At 38.5% G+C, this 24,331-nt stretch overlaps 1 protein-coding gene across 2 annotated transcripts; it reads left to right on the top strand.

Moving 5' to 3' along the window:
* Window positions 1-6,535: 6,535 nt before the first annotated feature.
* Window positions 6,536-23,855, top strand: dnajc15 (DnaJ (Hsp40) homolog, subfamily C, member 15). Of its 2 annotated transcripts, none has more exons than XM_017710867.2 (6): window positions 6,536-6,691; window positions 7,158-7,209; window positions 12,788-12,861; window positions 16,844-16,920; window positions 18,557-18,627; window positions 19,545-19,908. In XM_017710867.2, the coding sequence occupies exons 1-6, from the start codon at window positions 6,590-6,592 to the stop codon at window positions 19,547-19,549; spliced, it is 381 nt and encodes a 126-aa protein (XP_017566356.2). In that variant the 5' UTR covers window positions 6,536-6,589; the 3' UTR covers window positions 19,550-19,908. The 2 variants fall into 2 exon arrangements, with proteins under 2 accessions (XP_017566356.2, XP_017566355.2); XM_017710866.2 differs by lacking the exon at window positions 19,545-19,908 and adding an exon at window positions 23,285-23,855 and having other exon boundaries at window positions 6,539-6,691.
* The last annotated feature ends 476 nt before the right edge of the window (window positions 23,856-24,331 follow it).

Below are 24,331 nucleotides of genomic sequence, written 5' to 3'. Positions count from 1 at the left end.
CAGAGCCATCAGGCTCTTCAACTCTTCCCAGGGGGGCCAGGAGAGAAGAGGGAAGAGGAGAGATGAGGACTGAATCTGAATCTCATGTTAAATCACAAATCATCATAGGTCTTATATCTCATGCCTAATCTTATGTGTTTTTATCCATCTACACATAAGGACACGCTGCTGCACATATTGCACTTTCTGCATACTTACTTCGCATCTTGCACATCTGGACACTAGACACTTTATTTTTGGTTCCAATATCTACACATATTTATTCATTCAGTATGGTCATTATATGCTGTTATCTGTACATTCCTGTACAGTCATTATTGCACTGCATATTTCATCTCAGATTATAGATATTATTACTGATTGTTGTATTTTTCTTTTTGTATATATGCCTGTAGATAGGATATTTTTCCTTTAGGATCTATCTATCTATCTATCTATCTATCTATCTATCTATCTATCTATCTATCTATCTATCTATCTATCTATCCAATCTGTTGTGCTTGTTGCCAAGCAGTTTGTTTTTACGTCTATTAATAAAAGCTACATTTATTAATAAATCTAATAAAGAAAAGCTAAATGGATAATAAGTTTCCTTACAACAGAACGCTAGTACTAAGGAAGCATGGGTTCATTAGCTTTGTTAATGCTGACTGAAATATAATCTGATTGCCAGATAACATGGCCAGATATATGTGGACACTTGACCATCACACCTATATAAACTTATTGGACATCACATTTTAAAACCATGTGCATTAATATGGAGTTATGCACAGGGCCACAGTCGTGCTGGAACTTTCAAAGGGCCTTCCCAAACTTGCCTCAAATTTGGAAGCATGTAATGATCTAAAATGTATTTGTGTGCTGTAACATTAAGATTACCTTTCACTGGAACTAAGGAGCCCAGCCCATTATTCCTCCTCCACCAAACGTTACTGTTGGTACTATGCATCTCCTTGCCTCTACCAAACCTAGATTCATCCATCAGACTGCCAGAAACTGAAGCATGGATCATAAATCCAGATAACACATTTCCACATTTCCATGAGTCCACAGTGTGCATGCTGATCTTAAGTTAAATGGTTCTTTATCATAACGTTTTCAGAGTGCAGACTAAAGCAAACCATTGTTTTTCATTAGCCGACCAACCCTGATGAAAACAACAGGCCAGTCAGTGGGTGGGCTGTTGCCCATAGCAACAGCACAGACAGAAAAGAATAACACAAAGTTGTGAGATCAGTATAAGCAGAGGGATGACACTTCAGTGCTTAACATGATGAGTTTAAGCGTATTATTTATATTTAGCTAGTTGGTAGGATCAAATACAAAGCAGTAGTGTTGCAGTGCTAGAGTCCAGACTCAGGACCATGATATATGGTTTGGTTTTGGTTTTGTTTATTTTCAGTTGACTCTAGTTGGTGATTCTGACTGAGTTTAAGAGAAAGAGGGATAGAGAAGAACCTCACAGACATTTGTTTTCAAAACTTACAATGCAAAGTTGAAATAAAATTATAATAAATATATTGATTTTTATGTCTTACAAAATATATTATAAAACAATGTTATTTATTAATGCATGTCATGTATGAAGACTCATAATAAAAGCACAAGGAACCACAAATTAATTTATGTTTTATTCTTTTTGCTTTCATATGTTCTATCAGACCATGGTTGCCAGCTTTCTTTTCCATGCTGTGGTGTGCTGGGGAGGAAGCATAAAAAGGAGAGATGAGATGCGACCGGTCAAGCTGCTCAGGCGAGCGGGGTCAGAGGACGGTGTGGAACTTGACTCTGTGGTCAAGGTGGCTGAGAGAAGGACACTGCACAAACTGCTAACCATTATGGAGGATGATGGCCACCCACTGCACACCATCATCATGGACAGGAGGAGCATGTATAGTGGCAGGTTGCTGTCACAGAGCTGCTCAACTGACAGATTCAGGAGATCCTTTGTCCCCAGAGTCATCAGGCTCTTCAACTCTTCCCAGGGGGACCAGCAGAGAAGGAGGGGGGTGGAGAACTGAATCTGAATCTCATGCTTATCTTGTGTTTATCTATTCATCTGCACATATAGACAGCACGCTGCACATATTGCACTTTCTGCATACCTCATTGCGCATCTTGCACATCTGGACACTAGACACTTTATTTGGTACAATATATGCACATATTTATCTATTCATTCTGTGGTCATTATATGCTGTCACCTGTACATTTTTGTACAGTCAGTATTGCACAGCATTTCTAATCTCAGGTTATAGATATCACAGACTGTTGTATTTTTTTCTATTTGTATATATGCCTGTGGATAGGATCTGGTTTATTTATTCTTGTTATATGTCTACACCCGTTTACGGTTACTGTATAGTGTTGTGTGTCTGGTACTGGCTGCTAAATTTCCTTCAGGATCAATAAAGTTTCTATCTATCTATCTATCTATCTATCTATCTATCTATCTATCTATCTATCTATCTATCTATCTATCTATCTATCTATCTATCTATCTATCTATCTATCTATCCATCCATCCATCCATCCATCCATCCATCCATCCATCCATCCATCCATCTATCTATCTATCTATCTATCTATCTATCTATCTATCTATCTATCTATCTATCTATCTGGTCTCAGCCACTGGCTTGTCTCAGCCAAACCTGGTTTCATTTTTGGCTCAATGTGTTCAGATCATGGTCTTGACTCGGACTCACCTCTAGTGTATCTAGGTATTGGTCTTAACTCTTACCTGATGTGTCCAGGTCTTGGCCTTGATTTTGACACTCCTCTAGTAGTTTTAACACTACAAAGCAGACCTGAGAGCTCCATTGTTATTGTTACAGTCTCCACATGGCCTTAGCCACTTTCAGTATCAGCACAGAAACCTCTAGGCAGCATTATGTTGATGTATATATTTTTCAGTTTATGTACAGCCTTGTGTTATATCATCTTAATAATGAACCCATTTCCTATTTTGACTTAGGTATCACTAACTCTCTCTGCCTCAGATTAATGGTTTTAATGCCAATAACTAAAATTACCTATAACCATAAATATTACTATTATTTTCCAAATGCATAAATAGCTTATTTCAGATATCCATTGCAGAAAATTGTATCTGTTGTATATAGCTAACAATACTTTCTTAACAGTAAATTCCCCTGATTTTGTCAAGATTTCTACATAGTTCAGTCAATATGATGTAAACAAAATCACTGAAAGCAGTTTGGTATGATTGGTGCATCATAAAGAAATCAGCTGTTGGCCACGATATCAACCAGTGATATTTACAGTGCAAATATATATATATATATATATATATATATATATATATATATATATATATATATATATATATATATATACAGTGCAAATTATATATAATTTGTTTGTTATCTAGAACAACCTACACAAGTCATATAAGTTTTACCATTGACAATGGTAGAATAGTGGTAAAACGTTTTGCCTACACTCAGTGGAGAGTGTTCCTCTCCACTGTTAATGTATTAAAAATATACATTTTAGTCCTCATTTCAAAATTACATGTATGTCTCAGAGTTCAGGAGCTTATTTGTATAAATTTCTATCATTTTTTGTGAGGTAGCTCTTAGTGGTGTTAAAGTCTTTGGATGTCTCCTATTAGTACTGCTATGAACAGTTCTGAGTTGGTATGCTTCTCTAGAATGGTACATTTCAGACCAAAGCACTGTGAATTGTTTTACAGTTATTTATTTATGTTTGTATAAGGTCTGTGACATTAGATATTTACTTTTTAGGCCATGCTACCTCTTCACAATTTGGACCAAATATGGAGACTGCAGTTCAGCCCATGCAACTTTACAAGGAACTTTCTGTGAATAGAGATTATTTTAGGCCTCTAAACTTATATAATAATATTATATATTATAATTTATACACACACATGTATATATATATATATATATATATATATATATATATATATATATATATATATATATATATATATATATATATATATATATATATATATATGCTTTCATATATTTCATGATTATAGTTTTCAAATAAATAATAAAAAGTTTCTTTTGTTTCCTGTTTTTTTATATATAGTACTTCAAAGTCTTTTTTCTTCCTCTCTAAACAAAAATACAGTAATTTTTCTTTTATTATTAACTTAAACTAAAAACTCTTTTTACCAAGTTGAAACTTGTGGTGACATAACCTACTAAATTAAATGCTTTAAGAGTTTTATAAAAAAATGATTGAACAAAAGGGTTTAAACCCTGGTATCAGGGTTCAACACAGAGGTCATATTCTACATTAAACTGCTATTAATGCAGTAAAAAACATAAAGTATATGATATGGAGCAGAAAGGAAAGTTGAAAATTATTTTAACTAAAATGTTTGCATTAAAACATTTGTTTCACACAGTTAGCATTGTTTATTTTGGTAACAGAGTTGAATGATCAAACGTTACTCATGTAGACAAATGTGTTTGGAAACTGAGAAAATAGAATGAAAGTACTTGTTTGTCTTAAGGTTATTCAGCAGAAAAAAACAACATGATGCAACTTGATGTATATACCTTAAAAATGGAATATTCATTTTCCTTTCAAAAATTCTTGAACATGCAGTCTATAATCAACTGTTTCTCTTTCTCACACAGAATCTGCTCTAGGTCCCCAACCAGTCTGGCTTCAAACCAGCACACTCTACAGAAACTGCTCTTGTAGCAGTGACCAAGAAGCTCCAGTCAGCAAGATCAGCCAAACTGTCATCTGTCCTGATTCTTCTTGACCTCTCAGCAGCTTTTGACATGGCCAGCTGTACAATCATTCTGGACCAATCATTCGGTCATGCAGATTTCTCCTGTACAGCATCCAGAGGGTCCGACCCTATCTCACTTGAGAGGCCACCCAGGTGCTAGTAGATTCTCTGGTCATCTCAAGACTTGACTACTACAACTTGCTCTTGGCTGGTCCCATGCAGACCATCAAACCTCTGCAACTCACCCAGAATGGCTGGCAGCACAGCTCGTCTTCAATCTCCCCAAGTTCAACCTTCCTGTAGGTGCATGCATCAGATTTAAAACCCTAATGCTTGCCTATAAAGCCAAAAATGGACCAGCCCCTACCTTCTTGATGGTAATGGTGAAATCTCAAACTGTACCACAAGCCCTTTGAGCTTCAGTTCGGCTTGACCCACCATCCTTCAAGGCGAGTGGAAGACAAGCGTCGAGAATGTTCTCCGCACTGGCACCCAAGTGGTGGAACGAACTCCCACTGGCTGTCCGAACAGCAGAGTCTCTTGCTGTCTTCAAATGCAGACTGAAGACATCTCTTTACACAGCACTTAAATGAACACTGAATTAAGTATTGATTATCATTTGTTGTACTGCACTTATGTATTGTATTTTATTGTATTGCACTGTTCTGTGTTCACATCTGTTCCTTTTTCTCTGGGTATCAACAGTGTCCTTTTGTTTCTAGCAGTACCTGAGCTCAGGATTAGTTTTCTCTCTACTCTATTGGTAACTAGCAAAGATACGTTATCTAGATTGACAAAGCACTTCTTGTAAGTCGCTCTGGATAAGAGCATCTGCTAAATGCTGTAAATGTAATTGAAATTTTATGTGTTTTTGTGATAATTTAAATGCTAAATGTAAGAATTTTAAGTTAAAGTACAGAGTCTTTCACCTTTCACGGAAAAAACAAGTCACTTTATTGGTTTTAAATGGGAGATAAACTGAACTCATGGAAATCATGGAAGATGTCATTAACTTAGCAACAAGCTGTTTTATACACCAATAATAAGTAAATAGATCTACTTAGAGTTATTGAAATTAATTTACATCAAAAATGAAATTTTTGCTACATTTACAAACTGGGTTGTAGATTAAAAAACAAATATTACTACATTTACAAACTGGGTTATAGATCAAAAAACTAATATTGCTACATTTACAAACTGGGTTATAGATCAAAAAACAAATATTCCTACATTTACAAACTGGGTTATAGATCAAAAAACTAATATTACTAATATTACTACATTTACAAACTGGGTTGTAGATTAAAAAACAAATATTACTACATTTACAAACTGCGTTATAGATAAAAAAACTAATATTACTACATTTACAAACAGGATTTCAGATCAAAACAAATATTACTACATTTACAAACTGGGTTGTAGATCAAAAAACTAATATTACTGTTTTATACACCAATACTAAGTAAATAGATCTACTTAGAGTTATTGAAATTAATTTACATCAAAAATGAAATTTTTGCTACATTTACAAACTGGGTTGTAGATTAAAAAACAAATATTACTACATTTACAAACTGGGTTATAGATCAAAAAACTCATATTGCTACATTTACAAACTGGGTTATAGATCAAAAAACTAATATTACTACACTTACAAACTGGGTTATAGATCAAAAAACTAATATTACTACATTTACAAACTGGGTTAGAGATCAAAAAACAAATATTACTACATTTACAAACTGGGTTTTGGGTGACCACGAGGGCAGCGAGTCTTGACGTCACGTGTGTAGTTTGTCCCACTGACGCACCCGTAGATTTTCCCTGGTGTGAAACATGGCGAGTCCGGGCGGTGGCGTGGTGGTGGATGAGTTAAGATATGCTGAATATACAGCCAAATCTAACACACGGAGTGAAACAGACATCGACAGGCGCCTTGTGAGTAAATGCTTCTGTGTGATGCTCTGAAGTCTCCTAAAACCTGTGAAGCTAATAAGAGCTAGCGAGTCAGTCTGCCTCAGTCTGCCTCAGCCTGGCAGGTGTTATCCAGCCGGTGACCTTCTGGAACATTTCCCCTCATCCGTTAACCTCTGGATATGAGACCAGACCTGCTCTCTGAAAGCTGCTGTACCGCTGAATGAGTCTGGTTTCCTAGCACTGCTTGTTAGTCAGATGAACTCAGAGCTGTAGCATGATTAACGGTAGCTAGCTAGCCCGCCGGCGCGTTAGCTGAGAGTGACCTAACCTAGCAGGTAGCGAGTACCTTCAGCCTTCACAGCATATTAATATAACGTATTACAGGAGACATTCAAAGCACATCTAATCACAGTTTTACCATCGAGTGAGTTACAGTTTCTGTTGTGTCTTGTTTCATTGCTGGTTGTTCTGCTCGCTCTTTTTTCAGGGAGGCACACTCATTGCAGTGGGGCTCGGTGTTGCTGCAGCAGGCTTTGCAGGTGAGCAAAGCTGGTTTATGTTTACTGCAGCATTTCAAGTTTAACGTGAATGTAAACATTCAGACATTCTGTAACATTGTTGAGTTACCAAACGATATGATCTGCAGTAGTGTTTGCTATTCACTCCATTAACAAGTCCTGAGTGTGTCTGCTACGTATTTCATAATATACAATCTCTGTCCTGCCTTGTATCTCTGCTTACTGTCCATTTTATCATATCCACTTACCATCTAGTTACACATTGTCATTCTACAAATGTCTATTCTGGCCAGTCTGTTTGTGTACTTTGTTAGTCCCTTTACCTCATTAATCAACAGTCAGGACCCTACAGGACCACCAGATAATATTTGCATGATGGATCATTCTCAGCACTGCAGTGACACTGAGATGGCAGTAACATGTTGGTGTGTGTTTGTGCTGCTGATGACTTTAAACACTAAAGTGTCAGTGCTGGACTGAGAATAAAACATATCCAGCCTGTGGATAACAGCGTCCTATGAGCAGTGGTTTCCAGCCTGTGGGATGTGGTGATGCTGCTAGGGGGCATTTTTTTTTTTCCCTTGAACTGCAAAAATTTGTTACAGTTTAGACATTTAACTAAACATAACTTTTAATATTACATATTTTGTTGATTATTTGCAAAAATAAAACATTTATATAGATTTCTCGATTGACAAAACCAAGCCTAAACTGAACTGAAGAAAACCAGCAGTGACAACCTGTTGCCAGTGGAAACTAAAGACGAGCGACTACAGCTCTGGGCTGTTTCCAGCGGGCTTTTCAAATGCTGATTTGATTACACTATGTCATTTATAACAATTACTGCATCTGTCATTTATTTAATATTCACAGACTTAATCAAAGTTGTGTAATAAAGAATAATATGGTGTGAAAATGAACTTCCAGTGTTTTCTGGAGGACACTTCTTAGGCTTTAATTGCCCAGAATCTGCAGTGGAGCTATATTTTATATAAGTCATGTTACAAGTTATATTGGCAGAAAAATATGTAGCTAAAGCTTAGTGACAACAGGTGCATCAAAATAAAGATTAAAATAATAGTTACAATTATTAATTGTCATTCAGTCAATTTAAGTTTCAATTTTAGTCAATCTAAAATATGATGGATAATATGGAGCAATGTTAACATCCTGCCTTTACTGTGAAAAATAATCTGATATGAGCACATTAAGAAAGATTAATGTATAATCCAAAATGTGGAAATTCTGTTACCCAAAAATTCAACATGCTGAAGGTCGAAGCTCAATTGGGATACATATTTCAGATAACATTACTTCACTTAATCTGCACAAGCTAGGCTACTGTTCAAAGGTATTTTTACACTGCAAATTCCATTAAAGACACAAGTCAAACACTGTTGTTCAAACTAAGGTAGTTCTAATTAATGATGTTCAGACTACTGTGGTTCGATTGAGTTGCAGTGGGTTTTCAAAAGGTTAATAGGATGTTTATTAGTTGATCCATTGTACTGTGTTGGCTCAGTAGTGATTTGTGTCATTGATTGGGAAACTTGCCCCTAATCAGTGAACTCTTGTGGCCTGTGGTCGTTTGTGTGGGCCGAAAGTTGATTGGAAACCCCTGGACCAGAGGATGACCAATGCAAAGTGTGAAGCAGAAGAGGAGCTGTTGAACTTTTGACGTTATGAGGTTAACCATAAGGTAGATGTGTCAAATAGAGTGACAGTGAGTGATCACAGTGTTTAAAACTCCAGCAGCACTGCTGTGTCTGATCCACTTGTACCAATACAAAAACCACTAATACACAATGACATCACCATGTCAGTGTCAGTGTGGACCCAGATAATACCTGCTGGTCCTTTTGGGTTCTTCACCATTGATGAATAGGGTAAAAAAGGGTGAGGGGGTGATGTTATGAAGATAAACAGATGTATTACAATCTTTAACTGCAGACCTAAAAAGTGAACCTGATTCAAATAAACTGATTGTAGATATCAGATAAGTGTACCTAATAAAATGCTATATTGTTTTAGCACTCTTTATGTAGTTTTATATAGTTTGTATCTATCAACATTTATGCAGTATAGTGTTTTAATGGACAATGGTTTTACATATGTCAGAAATTAGTTTTACACTAACTTGTTTTTTTACATGGATGCATAAAGCCTTACATTTAACAGTATTTATCGCACCAGAATTGTTGGCCATTTATGCCTAACTGCAGCCTAGCTCTGGAAATGGCAGATGTTGGTTTTGCAGCCTGAATTTTGATTTGCCGTATCCTGAAATTGTTCATTGATTTAAAAAAAAAATTAGCTATGGTTTGTTTTTTCAACTGGTAAGGTGTGCACAGTAGAGGAGAAGGGGCATGTATTCCTGTAATGAGTGTCCTTTAGAATCATAAAGAGAGGCCAAAACAAACATTACAGATTTGATTAAATCTTTGTTACATGCTTGAAGCCCTTATCAGGAGTTTTTGCCACTTCTTGGCCGGTCTTCAGTGCTTAAACAACTAAATATTGCAAATGATGAGGGTAACGCTTTTAAAGCTGGTCGTGATGGCCGAGATACTATTTAGTGACTGCAGACATCATGTCTACCAAGAACATTTTTGCAAAAGCTCTGTAAATACTGAGCAGGTTTCAGCTTGATGGGTAAAAGACACAGGGCTTAGTGCCCAAGACAAGACTTGGACAAGCATTTTAATTATAAAACAATAGGAGAGCTCACTATTTTGACTGGAAAAGCCAAGCTTAATAAATAATCTGGATATTTGAAAGTTATTTTTAATAAATTAGTTATCTAATTATAACAAATAGTATAAATTTTCCTCATAATGGCAAGAAATGACCAGATCAGACAGGAGTACATTTCTGCCATGCGGTTGTGTTGGAAAGACTTAATATTGTGGAGACACTGATGAAAATGACGGTTAAGCCTCTCTTACCAAAAGTGTTTGTTCAAGTCCTCAAATGATCCTTTCCCTGGTTAATGAGGTTAAGGCTGCCATTAGAGCAAAAAAAAATCAAAGCGTCTTTACCATAAAATGAATGACTGCAACATTTGAAAGGATGAGTGTGGCGGAATAATTGAACCCAACTCTGCCATCACACTGTTTACTTTTGTTCTCTTCTGGCAGGTGTATGTGTCCCACTCCCTATCCTCATGTAGTAGGTAATCGTTGTTAATCGTTGCTAGACTTCCACCCATGATTGTGTGAGGTCAGCATGGAATAGCTCTTGTGGTTGCTTTGAGGAACGGACGTAATTCCTCTCCCAGTATAGTGAGGGGGCAGCTCTCTTGCCAAAAACCCAAGCAGTGTGTGGTCTGTTTGGGGGGGAAAGGATTTGGCTTAGAGAGAAGGAAAGTAAAATAACTCTGAACACTCAATTATATATCTTTCATCACATAGAATGTGATAAAATATTCCAAACCAATTCACATCGTATACTTCTGAAATTCTCCTTATGAAAACCAATTTCTCTGAAGGAGTTTGTTAACAGCTCTCTTTATAGGTTTTTGTAACCTTTCTAAGTATTCAAACTCCTTTTACTGTGCTGTTTGCAGTGTTTTCCATGAGTGTTTGTACTGTGAAGACAGTTTTTACTTTTGATCCACTTTCATGGTTTAGTTCAATATAAAAATGATATGAAGAGTTATTAAATAAATCACAGAATGTGACTTTTTGTTTTGATTGTATTTCTGGATGTGTTACCATTTTTGAGTTTGCACACTTTGTCACATTTTAAATGTGTGTAAGGAAATTTTCCTAACATGAAAAGTGCCTTAATTGAATACGTACGTTTGAGAGCTATCCTTGTCTGTCTGGATCCTAAAAGAAAACAATTCCTAGTGAATTGCATACAGCCAGAAAATATCCTAGAAAACTATGATTGTTGTAGAGAGTGTCTACAAATTGGAGGAAACATGAGTCCTAAAGATGAAGTGCTGAAATTTGCAAGACTTCAAAGCTACCGATTTCAAAACCTGGCAAAGGAAGGATGTCAGTGTGCTGAAAGAAGAGAGGAGTGTAAAGCCTCTTTTCCACTGTAGAACCAGGCTTGTGAGACCGGTTACAGTTTCTTTTTCCATCTGCTTTGCTGCTAAATCGAAACTATGAAATACTAAAGAAAATTTACACAAAAGAGTGGCTAACTGCTAACATCCTAATACCTACATGCACAACATCCACCACAAAACAGGTTCCAGCTGTTACTCCATCGCAATCTCTCTCTGTGCTCTCAGGTTCTTTGTCCTCTAAACAGGTGGTAACTGAGCATCAGTTACTGAAACTGAGCCTGCATTGTGGTGGGTTGCACCTGTATCCGGCTGTTTATGCTTTTAGCATAGCCGAGTACAACTCAAAGCACCACAGAGCAATTCTATTTTTTTTTCTTTGTCACTTCAACACCAGTCATTTGAATTTGTGCTCTCAAATATGAGTCTTTATCCTCTGAGCAGGTGTTTTTAAGAATGAATTAGCTGGAACCAAGGGTATGCTGTGGTGGGACGCACTGTACATTTGCGTTAACTTAACCCAGTAGGCTACAGCAATAAAACACTGCAGAACAAGGTCCATTTTGTCTGTACCTGTGATAACAGAGCACCAGTCAAATCAAACCTTGTGGATTTTGTTAGCTAAGTTAGCTGTGGGAGAGGAGTTGGCTAGCATTAACTTAGCTAGGAGGCAACATTTCCAAAAAAAGACAGGATTAATTTCAGCTTTCTGAATCATTAACTGCTTTCACTTTGTTTGGCGTCTGTGAGCGAACTGAATTTATTTGTTTTCAGGTTTGAAATATAGCAGCAGGATGTAGTAGCACAATATCGACATAAATGGAGAACCAATCAGTGAATAGCTACCTCTTCACATCATCCTGTTCTGTTGCCCTGAACACGGTTAGCTAATTGTGTCAAGAAAACCGCGTTGAGCCTGGTTTTTAAGCATCCTGTGTTGAACCGTGTCCCTACAGTGGAAAAAATGGATCATTTTTTGGGGTCCAAAGTTTTTATGGACAGATTAGTTGACAGTGAAAAATGAGAATATAAGGGGGAATAAAGTTGTCAGACAGTCTAAACTATACTGCCTGGTCTTCGGAGACCTTGTAGAAATAGCATTATAGTTTGCCATAAACAGAATGACAACATAATGGACTTAAATGGAGGGATTGAACAGAGAAAGTTCAATTGTGCCATAATCATAAAACGGAAGTGCACATAAATAAAGTGAGAAAAACATTACTTTTATCTCAGTTTTTCATCTTGAATGAGCCCTTTTGGAGTACACCGCAAAAAAAATAACAATTTTGACTTCATAGTCCTAAGAAAGACTCTGTTTGCCCTTTCTGTTGAGTGTTGATTTGCCCTCATTTTGTTCTGGAGAGAACCACAGACTGTGGCAGTTTACCAGCAATGTGGCCGAGAAAATACTGAGAGAAGCTGAACAGAGCTCTCACCTTACTATGTATTTAGCTAGACTACAGTATTTAGTTTGTCCTTTTTGCCAACTGTATTAATTCTTGAAATCAAGTTGTTAAATGGCTAGATGGGCCATTTTTTTTAATACATCCTTTTTTCTTTCCTTTTTGCATTCACTTTTAGGCCGCTACGCATTCCACTTATGGAAACCCCTTGGACAGGCCATTACAGAAACTGCCAAGAAGTTTCCCTCCACAGTAAGTAATGGAGCAAAAATCTTTAAAAGGTTTTGTTAGCTCTATTTTTACAGATGCTTCTGTGTCCTGTGTGCATAACACCTTTCAGTTCCATACCTTTATGATTCTCAAAAATTCCTCCATTTTGGGTTCATCCATCATGCACAGTTTCAGTTTCATGCAGTGATGATTTGTGGGTAGTGAGGATTTTTGGATTTTCCCATGCTAACCTCCATGCCTTAAGCTGTGTGGTTGTGTGTGGTATTGGCGTGTTAATCCTTCACTGTGGGGAGAAAGGTTGCGGTGACTCATTGCAGTTTCACCCCAGGCTTGAGTTCATACTGAGCTCCCTTAGTGCTGCAAGACAGAGTTGGTTAATTCAGGTTTTTAGGGCACTGACTCACAGTCCCTACCGCTAACCTGGACTAAACCCCCATCACCTGTGAGTTCATCATATTAATCATGAGCATACAATGGTTTTACTTTCGAGTAAATTTCATATATATAATTATGTCTGTGTGTGTGTGTGTGTGTGTGTGTGTGTGTGTGTGTATATATAAAGCCCCAATTCCAATGAAGTTGGGACGTTGTGTAAAACATAAATAAAAACAGAATATGATGATTTGCAAATTATACTATATTCAATTGAATACACTACAAAGAAGAGATATTTAATGTTCAAATACAGTGACAATACAGTGTGTGTGTAAATAAATAAATAAATAAATACACACACACACACACACACACACACACATGCAATGAAGTTGGGATGTTGTGTAAAACAAAAACAGAATGAGGATTTGCAAATCCTTTTCAACCTATATTCAATTGAATACACTACAAAGACAAGATATTTAATGTTCAAACAGATAAACTTTGTTGTTTTTTGCAAATATTTACTCATTTTGAATTTGATGCCTGCAACACGTTCCAAAGAAGTTGGTACAGGGGCAACAAAAGACTGGGAAAGTTGAGGAATGCTCAAATAACACGTTTTTGGAACATTCCACAGGTGAACAGGTTAATTGGAAGCAGGTGAGTGTCATGAATGGGTATAAAGGGAGCATCACTGAAAAGCTCAGTCGTTCACAAAGAAGGATGGGGTGAGGTTCACCACTTTGTGAACAACTGCATGAGCAAATAGTCCAACAGTTTAAGAACAACGTTTCTCAACATGCAATTGCAAGGAATTTAGGGATTTCATCATCTACAGTCCATAATATCATCAAAAGATTCAGAGAATCTGGAGAAATCTCTGCAAGTAAGCAGCAAGGCAGAAAACCAACATTGAATGCCTGTGACCTTCGATCCCCCAGGCGGCACTGCATTAAAAACCGACATCATTCTGTAACTGATATTACCACATGGGCTCAGGAACACTTCAGAAAACCACTGTCAGTGAACTCAGTTTGTCGCTCCATCTACAAGTGCAAGTTAAAACTCTGCAATGCAAAGAGAAAGCTGTATATCAACAACACCCAGAAACGCCGCCGGCTTCTCTGGGCCCGAGCTCATCTGAGATGGACTGACGCAAAGTGGAAAAGTGTCCTGTGGTCTGATGAGTCCACATTTCAAATAGTTTTTGGAAATCATGGACATCGTGTCCTCTGGGCCAAAGAGGAAAAGACTGTCTGGATTATTATCAGCGCAAAATTCAAAAGCCAGCATCTCTGATGGTGTGGGGGTGTGTTAGTGCCCATCGCATGGGTAACCTGCACATCTGTGAAGGCACCATTAATGCTGAAAGGAACATATGTTAAGCAACTGAAGTTGTACATCAAGCAAGAATGGGAAAGAATTCCACCTAAAAAGCTTCAACAATTAGTGTCCTCAGTTCCCAAACACTAATTGAGTGTTGTTAAAAGGACAGATGATTTAATACAGTGGTAAACATGCCCCTGTCTCAACTTCTTTGGAACAGGCATCGAATTCAAAATGAGTGAATATTTACAAAAAAAACAAAGTTTATCTGTTTGAACATTAAATATCTCGTCTTTGTAGTGTATTCAATTGAATATAGGTTGAAAAGGATTTGCAAATCGTCGTTCTGTTTTTGTTTTACACAGCATCCCACCTTCATTGTGTGTGTGTGTGTGTGTGTGTGTGTGTGTGTGTGTGTGTGTGTGTGTTTGTTTGTTTGTTTGTTTGTTCACACACTGTATTGCCAAAACTATTCACTCACCCATCCAAATAATTAAATTCAGGTGTTCCATTCACTTCCACGGCCACAGGTGTATAGAACCTAAGCACCTAGGCACGCAGACTGCTTCTACAAACATTTGTGAAGGAATGGGCCGCTCTCAGGAGCTCAGTGAATTCCAGCGTGGTACTGTGATAGGATGCCACCTGTGCATCAAATCCAGTCATGAAATCTTCTTGACACTAAATATTCCACAGTCAACTGTCAGTGGTATTATAACTAAATGGAAGTGATTTGGAGCGACGGTAACTCAGCCACGAAGTGGTGGAGTCAGCGGATCCTGGGATGTATAGTGCACAGAGGTCGCCAACTGTCTGCAGAATCACTTGCTGCAGACCTCCAAACTTCATGTGGCCTTCAGATTAGCTCAAGAACAGCATGGAGAGCTTCAAGGAATGGGTTTCCATGGCCGAGCAGCTGCATCCAAGCCTTGCATTACCAAGCGCAATGCAAAGCATCGAATACAGTGGTGTTAAACACGATGCCACTGGACTCTAGAGCAGTGGAGACGTGTTCTCTTGAGTGCAAATCACGCTTCTCCATCTGGTAATCTGATGGACGAGTCTGGGTTTGATGTTTGCCATGAGAACAGTAATTGCCTGACTGCATTGTGCCAAGTGTAAAGTTTGGTGGAGAGAGGATTACGGTGTGGGGTTGTTTTTCATGAGTTGGGCTCGGCCCCTTAGTTCCAGTGAAAGGAACTCTTAATTAATCTCTTAAAACCAATCTCTTAAGACCAAGAGATTTTGGACAATTTCATGCTCGCAACTTTGTGCACAGAGCAAGGTCCATAAAGACATGGATGAGGGAGTTTGGTGTAAAAGAACTTCACTGGCCTGCACAGAGTCCTGACTTCAACCCGATAGAACACCTTTGGGATGAATTAGAGCGGAGACTGTGAGCCAGGCCTTCTTATCCAACCTCATTGTCTGACCTCATAAATGTGCTTCTGGATGAATGGTCAAACATTCCCATAATCACACTCCTAACCCTTGTGGAAAGCCTTCCCAGAGGAGTTGAAGCTGTTATAGCTGCAAAGGGTGGGCCGACATCATATTAAACCCTATGGATTAAGAATAGGATGTCACTCAATTTCATATGCGTGTGAAGGCAGACAAGTGAATATTTTTGGTTATACAGTGTGTATTATATTTATATATTATATAAATATGACTTGTTCAGATGGTCACCCCTTGACCTGTGAGTTGTTTCATTTGTGTTTTAAATCATGATAGCTTTTTAAACATCTGGCCCACTCCTTACTTCCAGTGGGGCCACTGATTGATTTTTGTGAGCAAATTGTTTTTCTTTTCATATGCTTGATGAAAGCTTGAGAACGTGCTGAAACCATTAAAGTGTTTTAATGAAGAACTTGTTGAACTAGATGGAGAAAAGTCCCAAAATGAAAAACCTGGAACGCCCATACTAGAATAAACATGGCCTCCCCTCTAGGGGGCTATACTTTAACCAAACGTCTTTGGAGGCTGGTATTAACAGCAAAACCAGCGTTCGAGTCAAGCATCCAAACTAAACCTAAAGTTCTCAAGAAATGCCTAACACTCCACTGAAACTTTCATGGACTTAACACATCTTTGCCTTGGGCCCACTGGACTTTGTTTTTGGCATTCATACTGATGTCTGGTAAATCTGTTAAAATCTCTAAATAGTGTTATTTTTCACACTGTAATACAATAGTGTGCTAGATCCAGAACCTCGAACAAAAGCAGGCTGTTGTTAACTGCCACTGTATGTAATGCATTAAGGTGTAGAATCTGATTTGTTCCCTTTACGTTTCGCCAGGCTTTCTCAGCCTATTACAAAGGTGGATTTGAGCAGAAGATGACTAAGCGGGAAGCAAGTCTCATCTTGGGTATCAGGTAAGGATGAAAGACTTGTGTGTTCTCTGTAGCCAGAGAGTCCACTCTTGTAGCAGTCTCTCTTTCGAATGCTTCCTTTGTCAGTTTGTCTATATGAACAAAGACAAAATCTTTCACAACATGCACAGATGCTGATTCACCAAAATTCCCAGCAGGGCCTGTGGTCACATCCAAAGGCTATCTTTTTGGTTTCTTGTTGATAGTCACCCTGTGTGTCTTAGCTTTGATCCCAGTGGGGGTGACAACTGTAAACCGCAATCACGTCTTTAGCTTTGTAATCTGCTCAGTCAGGGACCACCCCAATTTCTCCAGTGTAGAGGGAGGAGTAAGGAGGCCTTGTTAGGGTCCCACACCAGGTGTGACTCACCCTGACAGCGTCACACACTGTGTGGTAGGCCTTACGTCATACAACTGTGGCTCACTTAATCCTCCTGTCTGTTGGGTTGTATTTTGACTAGGTTCAACCACAATGTTACCAATATTCCTTGGCTATGTTCCCTCAGTTTCTTTAAGCAAATCCATCCTGGTTGAATGGTATTGACAGTGTTGATTTGTGTCTATTTTAGTTATGGTTTGTATTTTTGAAGACTTTTTTGGGGCATTGTAACAAATTATTCATTCTGCATGTTGCCATTTTGTTTTTATTAGCCAGACTTTGACTTTTAGGTAACGGTATCTCCTAGCGAAACAGTATATAATCAGCACTGTGGGAGGAATGCTGAGGAATCAGACTTCCTATTTGTGGAATGAGGCCTTCTAGAGAATCAAATATCCACAGAGACATGACACTGCAGAATTTTGTTTCTTCATTCATGGTGCTTGCAGTCAGGCAGTGTTTGTCTTTCTTGTATTTTGCAGTGAAATTGTGCGGATGTCATTGCTGATCCTGTGTGGGACTTGCTAAGAATATGCCTTAGCTTTCAATGTTCTCTCTACACTTTGTCTCTCTGCTCTCAAAAGGGTTGGACTCTTGTTTACATCAGCATCTTTCTTTATGTCTTCCTCATATTTGACTTTCCATTCGACATCGTTTCACTGTTAAAAAGGGTGTGGGGAGAAAAAGACTGGATTGATTTGTCTCCCATCTGCCAGAGCATATAAAGCCATCTGGTGTGCTTTAGCACATAGGATCCTGAGGCCTCAAACTTGGGCAGTTTGACCTGATAGTTACCACATCACATTTTGGAAAGTTCCTCTTTTGTGGTGATTAGTGGTCCAAGCCTCTAAACTCCTCAGGTCGTGTGTGTGTGGGTGTGTGTGTGTGTTAGGACTAATGATCTGTCATTTCTAATCATCATAACTGACTCACGTCCACCTTTAACCCTGGATAAATTGAGGCTTTAGTCAGGAAAGAGGTCGTCTGTTTTTCGGCATGGATTCAGTATGCAGCGGCTAAAAAAATTACAGCCAACTCTTCTGGAACCTTTTGACAGCGTATGGTCTGTAGAAATCCCTTTGATTAAGCTGATGATTTGTGTGGGGAAAAATGAATACGGCTTGTGATACAAACACTGAAAATTGAGTCTGAGGAGTAGTTGGCGTGCGTGGACTGCTGCAGAGTGTGACATTGCATATCATGACCACTAGATGGAGGTGTGGTGCTTTTTAAAATATTTCCATGTCTCTCTGTCCACAGTCCAACCAGCACCAAGGCAAAGGTACGTGAGGCCCACAGGAGGATCATGGTCCTAAATCACCCTGACAAAGGTTAGTGCTTTCTGTTTTGCAGTGTTGTACTTTATTTACCATTTTGCTATGTTTCTTGATCAAAAGAGTTTGTTCTGTCTTCATGTTAAAGAAACTTTAGGGGGAAAAATCAGTAAAGTCAGTCTTTGTAAAGGTAGAAGGTAGAAGCTGGATTAACTTGGAATAAGTTTAAATTATTGAAATAGTCAAATAAGTGCCTTCTCTCTAACATTGTACATTCTAAGAATCATGTGCTGTCTGAACTCTGTGCTCCACCAGATGGCGGTGTAGGGGCAGCATCTTGTTTGGTGTTTTGTTATTTCTTACATTGAGTTTCTTACCTGTTTAATCCAAAGGAGGAACACAGCACAGCTATAGCACTTAGGAAGCATCACCAAAAAATGATCTAACCCAACTAAAGAATTAATGCAATAAAAGTATTTTTAATGAATTTATCACATGTTATTAGCTCATTTTTCATATATTTCATGTTTCTGAGGTGTGAGGTATGAAGGAAAACACAGCTAGTAACATTAGCTGAGGTGAACTCACACAGTTAGTGTTTGTCTTAAAGATTTAAGATTATCTCTTTGTGAAAATTTTAAGCAATGTTGCCTAATGATTTTGATTTTAAATGCTGCATTTTCCCTTTGTCCACTGATGTGTGCAGTAAACTTTTTCTTTTCTTTTCTTTTTTTTTCTTTTCTTTTTTTTTTATTGGGGTTGGTTCGGTATTGTGTATTTTTTTTTTAATAATGTCTTACAAAGTTTTGACTGAATGCAGATCTATAAGCATGAATTATTGCATCTGTTTTGTGTGGTCATATATTAGACTGGTCCGAATGAATCAAACACAAACAGCAAGACGGTTAATTTTTCTCTTTAAAGCATTGTACCCACAGCTGGCCAGTGATCTTGCTTTGTTTTTCTTGCTCAAGGTTAATGGCCTCCCCTCACATCTCTTTGGCTTTTCCCTCTCCTGCCTGCATTTTTCACAGTCCTGATGTGTATGTGTGTGTGTGTGTGTGTGTATGTGTGTGTGTGAGTGTGAGAGAGTAAGTGTGCCTTCCAGCCCGTGCAGTGCTGCTCCAGGCCACTTTTACTCTGTGTGAAATGAGCAATGTGCTCCGTGATGCCTATCTGTGGCTGAAAGATAAGGCCAGTAACCGAGGGGGAAGATGCCCTGCAGAGAGAGAGCGAGCGAGCAACAGAGGGAAGGAGGGAGAGAGAGAGAACTATGTGCCCATTTACTTGTTCTGCAGAGAAATATTGCTTATTAAAACAGTACCTCTCACACCCGCATCGTAGTATCATCCTTTTTGTTATGCAGAGGGAGAGTGCGAACAAGGCATGCATCGAATTCTGTTGCAGAAGCGAACACTTCCCCAATTATGCGAATCTACAAGATTACCTGCCATGAGATGCTGGCAGCTGAGACCTCTGTGTTGGCGGTCTCAGGCCTGATAAATTATCATAAATGGTGATTGTATGCATCTATTGTCTTAATCAGCTGACCCTGACGTCAAACACAATTTCAATTGAAAATTACTCCATTACTTTGACTAGATCAATAGATTTTCTATATTTTGCTGTGTTCTCATAGTATCACTTTTTGTTATGGTGACTGTGACTTTACGCAAGCAGTGATGTGAAGATCAATATTAGTAGCCACTTTTTCTTCATGCGTGAGTCCGGTAATGGTTTTCTGTTCTTTAATGATGACTTACTGTAATGGCCAGAGTAATGACGTGGCATGATTGTTGAATTAGGCTTCATTAGCCTGCTAGCAGTGAGCCACTGAGGAAGTGTGAACATGCCTGTCTGTGCCAAGTATGGCTGCCTATTTCCTGTACCATTTACTATACAGTCTTTATATGGAAACTAAGCTGCAAAGAAAGTTGCTGAAAGTTCATTGTTTCTGCTGTATCACAAACTGGCAAATTTGAATGTATTTGCCTCTTTGGTTTACTGCAGTTTAGCTCACTCATTCCTGCTGGACTAGACCTGCATCATGCATCATTCTGTAGTCAGTGTCACGCCCATGTCAGGAACTACGGGTCTAAGCGGGTTTTCTCTATGAGAGAAATGAGTGGTGTTTCTGAAAATCTCTGCTGCTGCTGCTGCTGCTGCTGCTGTGTCTTTGGTAAACTAAAATGCCCTAAAGCTGAGACTTTTTGTCCTGTGTACATTTTTTTCTTGGCGTCACTGGTCCTCTGTATTACCAGGTTGTTAGGCAGTAAAAATACAAATATGGCAACATACATGCTACAAGCAAGCTAACGCTATTGTGCGCTGAAATGACCTTGTAAGAAAATGTCTACTATTAAATTTCAGCACTGTTATACACCAACACGGGCTACTCAAACTGCAGCCTACTACTGCTAAAGTCTCTGAACCACCACATTTGACAAAGCTTGCTGGTTTGTGTTGGGGTATTTGGGTGATATTTCCAGTCTTATGATGTCAGCTTGCATCCAGTAATAAAATTTCTCATAATTAAGAGGATCCACCGATGTTCAGAGGTAAAATTTGTACAGCAAAATGATTCTGCTTTGGACCCCAAGGAAGAGTATCAAAAACAGGTAAAATGTTGAATATGGACAATTTGTCATTTAATTGCATCCTTTACGGAGCACCAAGGTAACAGTTTCATATTTAATGAGCAGCCAAGAGCCATAGGTCAGTTATTAAATAATCATCTGATCACAGTTATTGACGTTGACAGCTGTTATTTTCTACAGTTGTTAGCTTTCACATTCATGTTAACGGAGAGTTGTGATGTATAAAAGCCCCATACCGAGTCAGATTTCCTTTGCAGTGTTTGTGCAGCCCTGGATTGCCATGTCTGCAGTGCAAATATAGCCAGTTTAATTACTATGACCAGTGAATCTACACGTTTTCTGAGTTTTTAATATGTAATTTTAACAATGGAAACATACTGGTAAACATGAACATTTCTGACCATTTAAATTGTCACTTGCAATTCTTTATATGGCAGTTAATCATTAGCTAAAATTTCAGTCGTGACAGTCCTAGCCGTGGGCGCAGACCATGTTTAGTTTCCTGTGTAAGGCTCTGAAAGCCACATCTGAAGATGGAACCTGAGTCTTTATACTTAAGCCGTCCTAGGCAGTGCTGTGATCCGTGTGTGTGTGTGTGTGTGTGTTTGTTTATGTGTGTTTGTGGCTTTGCCGGAGCTGTGTGTAATTAAGTCTGTCACTGCAGGCTGCGTTGCTCTGTGCCGCTCCCCCTCTGGCACACAGACAGATTAGCAGCCGCTGTCGGCCCTGCTCTCTGCTACCTGCTCACTCTCCAGCATGTTCTCCAATTTATAACCGCCACCACTCCTGACACTCGTTGGTGAGAGTGGTGTGCAAACTAAAGCAATATGTGTGTGTTTGGGTGGGTGTTTTTGTCTACATTGTGTGCCCTACATGCTGAACAAGGTCACTGTGACACAGCACTGAGCACTCATACTTATTGACCTGTGTAGATAAATGAGACGCCTAAATCTGAAGCCTCACGCTTAGCTTTTGCTGCCCAAAAGCGCTTCTGCTGCATGACCTGAACCTGTACTCTCCAAAAGCCCTTTATTCGCTCTGCTGTTATGTGCACTAGGAGGCACTGTAGCAGGCCATTTTGAGAATTCACACAAATTTAATCCCTTTTCACAGTACCCGTTAAATGCACTTTATATCTTTTTTGGGGGGGGCAAGTGAACTATGCATTTCTTAAAATGGAAAATGTTGATGAAATATATTTGTTCAATGGAAATGTGTATGAATTTTTGAAAAACGAGTGTAGATTTTCGTCTTTGTAGGTGAGCAAGTTAGTCAGCATTATGAAAGTGGAAATTGTATGTGATTTTATTTTTTAACATCAAGAAAGCTGCAGTTTTACTGTCCATTTTCATGTTATAGCTGTTTTTGTGAAAAAGTGTGCAGGGGTTTCTCACCCCCTCAACTTTCACCCCTCATTGCTCACTTGCATCTCAACCCAGAGTCATACCATTTCACACAGAAATAGCCAGCAGTATTGTAGTTAGTCTGATAAGTTATGGGGAGAAAATGTGTTCTTGAGTATATAAATAATCATATCCATGTTGATTTCAATTCTACTGGTGTAATGACTGCTAGGGGGCCTCCAGAAAGAGGCCACAACTGTTTACTAACATTGTGCTATTATGAAACGATTATCTCTTTGATGTTACGGCACATTATCTTTGCACTCAAGTATATGAAATCATTTTTGAGATAAAGAAACTGTTAGTAACAATGTGTGCAAGCAGACCAGCATTAAAGGAAAATTAGAATTAAATGGCACCGGACCTCTGAACTCCGGGCAGCTAATGACTTAAGATTGCTGCACTTAATCTACAGCAGACTGTCAGGTTCTCTTGCTGTGTCACAAAGTTGAGCGTTTCCATTAGGTGAGTCTTACCTTGAATACTGTATGCCATGTAATTACGAGCATGGATTAAGCTCAGTGTTTGTAGTCAGATCACACACCTCAGGGAGCTCAGTGTTCGCTTTCATGTGAACGCCTGCATTTTGCATGCTGTGCAAAGCTCCAGCTTCCACACCTTCTGCAGATTTACTAGAGGGATTGGAGGAGGGGGTGGGGTTAAAGAAAAAACACATACAAACGCATTGATGGGAAATGGTTGCTTCTCCTGCAGGTGGATCTCCATATTTGGCAGCGAAGATCAATGAAGCAAAAGATCTGCTTGAGTCTGGCCCTCGGCGTTGACCTGACTGTCTGTGCTCTTCAAAGCTCCATCCACTCAGCTGTTTCCTTTTTGCTCTCATCCTCCATCTCTGTCACACACCCCTCCTCTACAGGAGCTCTCACTGACCAGCATCTTCCTCTTTATGCTGCCCTGCACCCAGCCAACTCAGAGGCTCTGCATCGCTGACCTGTCAACTACTACATGGACTACTACCGCCATCAATGTGGATCATCAGACATCAAAGGCAGATCTTTCATGTTGAAGGACCTTTGTGTTGTAGATATGACATTGTTATATTGCAAGTATGAAATTGTATTAAAATTATTCGTTTTAGATTGCTGAAAACATGTGCTCTGTTTGTTGTAATACAACATTAATATTAATCATCTGTTTATCATTTTGAAGAAGTGTAAGGGTGCAAAAGTGCTCGGAGTGAGCCAGATGGACCTGCGTGTGTGAGCACTCATTAAGTTATTTTAAGGCACTAAATAAACCGATACATATTAATCTTAAAAACAAATGTCTCATTATTGTTTTAATGATGTATGCTCTAGGGATGCCCACTTATGTAACCTATAATAATATATTATTTGTAAAGAGTTACAAATGCAATAAAATAATATGGAGACAGCCATTAGACATAGTAGCTAAGCATCGCCCAAGTATTTTGCCCTTCTGAAGTACAATGCATACATACAAAGAAAAAATACATACAATATTGTTTGAAATAATGGTCACATTGAAATATCTATCAGATGCAGACAGTGATAAATACGGATATAACAATATCATCATGTATCTCTAGTATTTTCTTAATGTATTGTTTGTGTATCTGTTTACTATGTAAAAGTCAGGGACCCCACTTTTACTTTTTAGTCAAAACAGCCATTTAGTATGAATACTTAGTATATTGGGAGATTTTTCTTAGGCAATCAGATACAAGAAAATAATCCATTTGCAAAAGAAAATATGCAGAGAACATTGAATGCAAGACTC

This window comes from Pygocentrus nattereri, chromosome 6, assembly GCF_015220715.1.
Source record: "Pygocentrus nattereri isolate fPygNat1 chromosome 6, fPygNat1.pri, whole genome shotgun sequence".
Taxonomy (NCBI): Eukaryota; Metazoa; Chordata; class Actinopteri; order Characiformes; family Serrasalmidae; genus Pygocentrus; species Pygocentrus nattereri.
Note: the sequence above shows the minus strand (reverse complement) of the source record. Positions and strands in the feature narration are given on the sequence as shown.